Source organism: Oryctolagus cuniculus, chromosome 18 (genome assembly GCF_051225735.1).
Source record: "Oryctolagus cuniculus isolate XC-2025 breed Fujian yellow rabbit chromosome 18, ASM5122573v1, whole genome shotgun sequence".
NCBI classification, from domain to species: Eukaryota; Metazoa; Chordata; class Mammalia; order Lagomorpha; family Leporidae; genus Oryctolagus; species Oryctolagus cuniculus.
In genome coordinates, this window is record NC_142884.1 from 1,881,040 (window position 1) to 1,889,221 (window position 8,182).

Sequence of the window (8,182 nt, forward strand, 5' to 3'; positions counted from 1 at the left end):
TACTATTGTATTGGAATCTAAGTCTCCCTTTAAGTCCCTTAACATATCTTTTAAATAGACCGGTGCCCTGTAATTAGGTGCATATACATTTATAATAGTTACATCTTCCTGTTGAATTGAACCCTTAATCATTATATAGTGCCACTCTTTGTCTCTCTTAACAGTTTTTGTATTAAAGTTTATTTTGTCTGATGTTAATATGGCTACACCTGCTTTTTTTGGTTTTTGTTGGCATGGAATATCTTTTTCCAACCTTTCTTTCAGTCTGCATGCATCTTTGTTAGAGAGATGTGTTTCTTGTAGGCAACAAATAGTTGGGTGTTGCTCCTTAAGCCAGTCAGCCAATCGGTGTCTTTTAACTGAAGAGTTAAGTCCATTAACGTTTAATGTGACTATTGATACATAGTGACTTTGCCCTGCCATTTTCCCGGAGATATTTTCTAGTATATGCTTTGAGCTTCCCATGCTCTTTTACTGGTAGGTGTTCTTCCTTTCCCTTCTTTCATATTGATGGCCGTGTTTCTGTGTTTCTGAGTGTAGCACATCTTTAAGTATCTTTTGCAGGGCCGGAGGAGCGGCGGCAAAGTCTTTCAATTTCTGTTTGCTATGAAAGGTCTTTATTTCACCTTCATTCACAAATGAGAGCTTAGCAGGATATAATATTCTGGGCTGGCAATTTTTCTCTCTTAGCACCTGTGCTATGTCTCGCCATTCCCTCCTAGCCTGTAGTGTTTCTGATGAGAAGTCTGCTGTGAGTCTGATTGGACATCCTCTGAGAGTAATCTGACGTTTCTCTCTTGCACATTTTAGGATCTTTTCTTTATGTTTCACTGTGGTGAGTTTAATTACAACGTGTCGTGGTGAGGATCTCTTTTGGTCATGTTTACTGGGGGTTCTATGAGCTTCCTGTACTAGGATGTCTCTGTCCTTCTCCAAACCCGGGAAGTTCTCTGCTAGTATCTCACTAAAAAGGCCTTCTAATCGTTTCTCTCTCTCCATGCCTTCAGGAACTCCTAGAATGCGAATGTTGTTTTTTTTTAATAGTATCCTGTAGATTCCCAACAATATTTTTTAGATTTCTAATTTCCTCTTCTTTTCTTTGGTTTGACTGTATCCTTTCCCGTTCTCTGTCTTCTAAGTCCGATATTCTCTCTTCTGCTTCACCCATTCTGTTTTTAAGGCTCTAATGTGTTTGTCATTTGATCTATTGAGCTCTTCATTTCATTTTGAGTTCTCTTCACTATCACACTTTCCTGTTCTACTAGTTTCTGCATTTCATTTTGATTCTTCCTTAAAATCTCATTTTCACGAGAGAGATTTTCAATCCTGTCCAATAAGCATTTCTGTAGTTCAAGGATTTGCTTTTGAAAACTTCTAAATGTTCTTATCATAAATTTTTTGAAATCCATATCTTACATTTCTTCTATTTCATCATCTTCATAATCTTGGCTTGGGCTGTTTTCTTTATTTGGAGGCATCATAGTGTCATCATTGATCTTGTTCCCTCAATTTCTGTGTTTATGCTTGGCATGGTTAATTCTATTTCCCTCACTGTGAGGTTTTTTTTTTTTTATACTATGTCCGTATTAAGTGAACTGCCTGCTGTTGGAGGAGCCTTGGAGGCTTGAGATGGGTGTGGCCTGAGAGCTCTGCTTGGTTCTTCAGGGATACAGGTGTGCAAAGGTGACACCCTCAGGTTATGCGTGGTAAATCTCTCTTTATTTATTTATTTATTCTTTTATTTTATTTTATTTTATTTTTTATTCAGGAGGTAAATAATACTGCAAGGCTGAGCAGAATGGATGGTATTTAGCTTCCAATCTCTGGCTTCTACCCAAAGAGTCTGTGCAGGCTCCATTTCTCCTGCGGACTCCCACTGGGTTGCCTAGGTTACTGAATTGCAACCTTAACTCTCCCCTTCTATTATGTATATCCCAGATCTTTGGCTCTTGCTCGCCTTTGCAAGGTTGGCCAGGAGGAACTTGTCTGTACCAGTACGCCCCCACTTTTTTTTTTCCTTCTCTCCTGTAGTCAGTCTTTTGAACTTTCCTGCTTCAAAGCCCGCTTCCCTCTAAAATTCTGTCCGCCGTTTCCATGTCTCCGGTTACTGAGCTCACCTACGCTTAAAGCGCCGATGTGTGGACTCAGAGCCCTGGGCATCCCTCCTCTCCCCACTGGTGTCTCTGTCACATAGACTCCGCTTCTCGCACTGGCGCTCAGACTCTGCGGCTCCCACCAGTTTTAATTTATTTATTCAAAAGGTAAAGTGATGTGTACGAGGGAATAGAGGAAGGAAGAGAGGAGGGAGGGAAGGAGGGAGAGAGATGGATTGATCCTCTTTCCATTGATTCACTCCCCAAATGTCTATACTGCTGAGGCTGGGCAGACTGAAGCCAGGAGGCAGGACATCCATCCAGTTCTCTTACGTGGGTGGCAGGAACCCAAGTCCTGCAGCCAGTATCTACTGTCTCCCAGAATGTGTATTAGCAGGAAGCTGACTCAGAAGCAGAGGTGGCATTCAATCCCAGGAACTCCAAGAGGGGATGCAAACACCCCAAGCAGTGTCTTAACCCACTGAGCCACAGTGCCTGTCCTCATCATATCATTAACTGCATTGCTCATGCAAGCCTGAAGTTCTACCTTGCAGCTCCTGGGAGAATATGGAAATACAGTTGCTTGTTGGGTAGCAACTTGTTCAAGTGAAGAGTTACAAACACACGTGGAAGCCAGTTAATGGTACTTGCATTGTTTGGGTATTTATTTCAATAAGCTTACAAAACTGTCATATGTGAGTTCAAGAAACTTAAAATTATAATTAAAATCCTTTAAATAAATACACACACACACAGACACACACAGACACACACACACACACACACCAGCAGCAGCATCAGCAAAATAACCCCTAGGTACTCTACAGACTATAATTGTGCTTCTCAAAAGTCATGGGCACCATAATGTCCATCAGATTTCTGGTCCACATTCGCAGTTTCTGAGTCAGTTGGACTGGAGGGGTCTCAAAATTGTCATTACTGATCAGATCCTCTTTGCTGCTGTGACATTGATTGCACAGCAACACTTGGAAAACGACTGCATTAGAACATGACAAGTGCCATTTTAATCTTGTAGGAGAGAATCATGCAACCTAGCCTGAGTTATGTATGAGTCTTGTGGATCTTCCATCTTATTTTATATAAGACGATTTATTGATGTAAAAGGCACAACAGAGAGAATGAGAGCGATCTTTCATCCACTGGCTCACTCCCCAAATGGCCCCAACAGCCAGGGCTGGGCCATGCTGAAGCCAGGAGCCAGGAACTCCACTGTGGTCTCCCACGTGTGTGGCAGAGGCTCAAGGACGCAGGCCGTCTTCTGTTGCTTTCCCGGGCACATTAGTAAGAATGCTGGATCAGAAGCAGAGGTATTGGACCTCAAACTGGCACTCCAGGACAGGCTACATGCTTCCCAAGGGGTGGCTGAAGCAGCTGTGCCACTCCACCAGCCTGGCATTCCCACCACAAGACCAGCCCCCGATCTTTGTCCTGAACTCCTTGTGTCTTCAAGGAGCCCTCTTATTCTCCTGGAAGGAACACCTCTTCCTGTTGGCTGGTTAGTTGGGACTTCTCTGCCTTGCTCACAAGTGCCTCAAAAATGTCATTGTGCATGTAAAAAAAGATGTACCCACTGTGCAGCCTTGCCTCCTGCACCATGGCCTCTGGGATTTCTGCCACCCTCAGATCACTATACGTGAACCAGGCCTGCTTCTGAAAGTCATACACGTCGCTGATGTAATGGCCTGCACACGGGGAGTTCCCTCTGTGGCTGATGACGCTGATCAGTCGGTAAGAATGAAGAGCATCTCCCATTTGCATGCTTCCTTTTGGTTCCTTGACTTTAGCTATGGTTTTCTCCATGCCCACGATGTCTTTGGTAACAGATTCGTGCAGCTGCTCAACCATGCCTCTCAATCCTTCTGAAATCTTGTGTTTTTCGTAGTCACAAAGATCTTTTGAAGACTCACTAACATGATCAAAATCTAACTCTACCAATGTACTGGTTTTCTCATCGTCCTTGGGTTCTGGATTTTCAGGCTCCTCTTGACAACAAACTTCTTCAAGTCCTCTGTCTGGGTTGTTTATAGGATTACTTTCATCTTCACAGATCATAAGAAGAGAGATGTCTCCCTGATCCATCACTGAGGCAGCTGCCAGCATCTCTATTTCTCTGACTTCCCTATCTCTTGCGTTGCCCAGTTTGGACTCCAGATTCAAGGCACTTACTAGGTCTCTCTGCTGCTGCTCCTTTGGCCTGGCTTCCCAAATTCTCTGAGGTGTGTTTTGTTCAGCATTTTCATCTGGTGCCACATGCAGAACTGAAGAGTCACTGGATTGCCAGGTCAGCTTCACAGATGATGTGCATGGGCTGACTCTCTCAGAATTAACCTCTTGGGTGAGGTTCAGTACTTCGGGGTCCAACACAGGTGCATTACTATCCAAGGGAAGTGGTGGTCTGGTGTCTTCATTGCAATTAGAGGATAAACTCAAATATTTGGGAATAAGAATTTGTTGGTCATCCTTCATTAGCGCGTAAGTGTCACTCAAACTGTAGCATTTCAGATGAACAATGAAGACTCTGGGTAGCCTGCCAAATTTATGCATCACCACAGCCTTCTTGTGGTTACACGTTTCACAGAGGCGCTCACATTCTTCTGTTGTAAAGAAAAGATCAAAACAATTTTGAAGGGACAAAGGAGATGCTTTTGGTTTTGGGTGTAGGTTGATGGAGATACAATTACCAGGCTCTATCACGACAACAACTTGACCACAGGCTTTGCAAATCACGTAGTCCTGCAATTCAAATTCAAAATTGGAAGCAACTGGACAAACAAACACTTTGGTGGCAGCATCACCAGCAAACAACTCTGGAGGTGAATTTTCATCTCCCGCCTCCCTCCTCGTTTTCCAAATGGTGTTTACTTTTTCAAAATCACCTTTCAGCTGGTCTAAACACTGACATAAGAATTCATGAGCATCGTTCTGCATGTTGCCCGAGAATATTTCTGCAACAGCTGAGATAGCATTTTTAATATCTCTGAGTAGGTCTTGGCTAGTCTCTAGATTACAAATATCTTTCAAAGCAAGCAACATACTTAAAGGCATGATAAGCACGTCAGAAGGAATGTTCTCCCATGGAATACCTTGTCCTAGTAAGCCATCAGCAAATGATGGAATTGCATAGAGTGACTGTAAAATTGAGTTCATGTAACAGGTGTTTCCCAAATTGGGGAAGCCCTGCTGCAGTTGCTCTGGGTGAGAGTCAAGGCACAATTGGTCTTGATCGTGTTGTGGGTCGTCCTGGGCTCGTTCTGGTTCCAATGGCAATAGCAGACTTTTGTCAGACACACTCTGAGGAGAAAGAACAGTCTCATCCAGGGGAGAATTTCCAGGAGAGGCGGTCCTGAGGGAAGGTCCATGTTTCGAACTTCCATCCTTTTCAAGATCTTTCAAGGAATCTTTCTTGAATTTCTTGTTAGGCACACTCTCATTTTCTTCCAGGAAGCCTTCATCTGTATCTAGACTGGACGACAGTGTTGTTTTTCTCTTCCTATCTTTCTTTTCTGGTAATCCTTGTTTGGCAAACATTGGCGATTTGCCCAGCAACTGCTGGGGGAACGTTGTTCCTCTTCCTTCTTCTGTAGTAAAGGTCTCAGCACTTGGCACACGACATACATTGGAAGATGGAGTTTTGTCAGGCTCTGTGTACCCATTCATGCTCTCCATGACACCCCAATAACTTTCTGATTTAATGGGCCACTGATGTTTGTTCTGATGAATGATGTCCAGCAAGATCTGCAACCGTTCAGTATGTGTGCGAGAGAGTTTGCCAAGACACAGGTTTTTTTCCAGAAGGTCAGATACAGGCCATTTTGTCTTTCTCCATAATGTCTAAAACATTGTAGAATATTAATGTCTAGGGAAAAACCTCTTATCTATAGGTTTTCCACCTTGAAACATGAAAATCAGTTGAATATCCTTTTCCCTTTCCACTGTTTCTGTGATGGGTTCTTTCAACTTACTAGATCCAGTCCTCTTGTTCCACGTCTGCACAAAACCATGCACTTTGTGAGGGGATGTTCTTTGTTTACAAATACAACGCATGTACCCTAAAGAAAAAGACACACAGACATTTTAATAGAAATGTAGCTACAGTGGGGACTTGAGTAAATGCTGAGCATGCAAGCAGCCATTTCATGCAAGGAGTATGAAAACAGAATTAAGATGGTGAGCTTTTCAGGAAAATTGAGGAGGGTAGGCGAAGAGAAACATGAAGAGAGAGACACAGCATAATGCAGACCCTCCGAGGTAGCACGTGAGGTTCAATTATTTGGGACTCTACCACCTGTGTGGAAACGTGCACTAGTTCTGGGCTCCTGGCTTTAGCCTGGCCCAGCCCTGATGGTTGCAGGCATTTGAGGACTGAACCAGTAGATGGAAGATCTCTCTCTCTGCCTTCCAAATGCAATGAAAATTTAAAATGACTTTCTTAATTCTTCTCCCTCCCCTCACCCATTTGCCTATGTCTTTCTAAGCAGCCTAGAATGTCTGTGTCTTTCCAACATTCTGATGTCAGAAAAAGCAAATGAAAAAAAAAATTCAAAGGAAACTACAGAAAAAAAGATATTACCTGTTGTCCATTCTCAGTTCTGGCCAAAGACACTTGAGTCAGAATTCAAGGGAATTGACTCTTTGGAGAGTTGTCTGTGGCCACACTGCAAGTAGAATCCTGAGTGCCAAGGCTGCTGAAAGAAAAATAGGAAATCTCAAAAAGTGAGTTTTATGTCATCACCGGTGGATTCCCAACCACATCTTCTGTTGTTTGATTTCACTATCTGGTAGAAAGCAAATGCAGAGGCTAGTGTTTTGGCATAGTGGGTTAAACCACCACATGCAACACCAGCATCCTTTATGGGTGCCACTTTGAGACCCAGCTGCTCCACTTCCAATCTAGCTCCCTGCTGGTGGGCCTGAGAAGGGAGAAAAAGATGGCCCAAGTGTTTGGGCTCCTGCACCCACACCACGGGTGGGATCTGGAAGAGGCTCTGGGCTCCTGGCTTCAGCCTGCCCCAGCCCTGGCCCCCATGGCCCTCTGGGAAGAGAACCAGTGGATGGAGGATCTCTGTTTCTCCCTCTCTCTGTAACTGCACCTGTCAAATAAATAAAAGTTTGTAAAGACAAGAAAGCAAATGGCAATCCAACACCCTCCAATGACTTTTTTTGTACATTTTTTTTTCAGATACACCTGATGAATTTTCACAACTTCCTTTTTTTCTTAATTTTTCTTCATTTTATATTTTTGACATGCCGAGAAAGACAGCGAGAGAGAGAGAGACAGAGAGAGAGAGAGAGAGAGGGAGAGAAAGGTCTTCCTTTTCCATTGGTTCAGCCCCCAAATTGCCGATACAGCCAGCACACTGAGCTGATCCGAAGCCAGCAGCCAGGTGCTTCCTCCTGGTCTCCCATGCAGGTGTAGGGCCCAAGCTCTTGTGCCATCCTCCACGGCCTTCCATGCCACAGCAGAGAGCTGGACTGGAAGAGGAGCAACCAACAGAGAATCCGGCGCTCCAACCGGGACTAGAACCCAGGGTTCCAGTGCTGCAGGGAGAGGATTAGCCTAGTGACCCCAGGCACCTGGCGCTCAAATGTCTTAAAAGTTGATTAAACCAAGGAGGAAATCTAGTGTGATAATGAGATTACCTCCAAATACCTTTCTAAATCCAGCCCTTCCCAATCACATAGATTGGATTAATACAGCCACAGTCTTGGTGGTGAGGAGATTTTTGGAGCTCTGCCACAATTAGAATTTTTAAAATTTATTTATGTATTTGAAAGGCCTAGAACTTTAAACATCTTTGCTTTTTTTTTTCTGTTGACAAACAGGCAACAAGGAGGATACACTATGATCACACAATATACATTCCAGCTGCTAGAAGTCAGAGACTGGTTTCTTATTTACTGCTCTTGGAACATGAAGCTTGAAACTCAAGCTTCCTGGGTCTTAGTGTCACATAAGTGAAACGGGATTGCAACAACAGCACTGTTGTGATCATAAAACTGCACCACAACAAAACACACAGCCCAGTTAAGAGATGGGCCACGGGCTTAAACTGACATTTTCAAGAGGA

The 8,182-nt window shown here is 43.6% G+C and overlaps 1 protein-coding gene across 1 annotated transcript; it reads right to left on the minus strand.

Moving 5' to 3' along the window:
- Positions 1 to 3,572: 3,572 nt before the first annotated feature.
- On the minus strand, positions 3,573 to 5,780 carry LOC138846743 (ubiquitin carboxyl-terminal hydrolase 29-like). The gene has a single exon (XM_070063329.1). It carries the CDS (start codon positions 5,778 to 5,780, stop codon positions 3,573 to 3,575), a length of 2,208 nt encoding a protein of 735 aa, XP_069919430.1.
- Positions 5,781 to 8,182: the final 2,402 nt, after the last annotated feature.

Coding starts and splice junctions, on each gene's coding strand:
- LOC138846743 (XM_070063329.1), bottom strand. CDS start 5,780: ATGGAGAGCATGAATGGGTACACAGAGCCTGACAAAACTCCATCTTCC.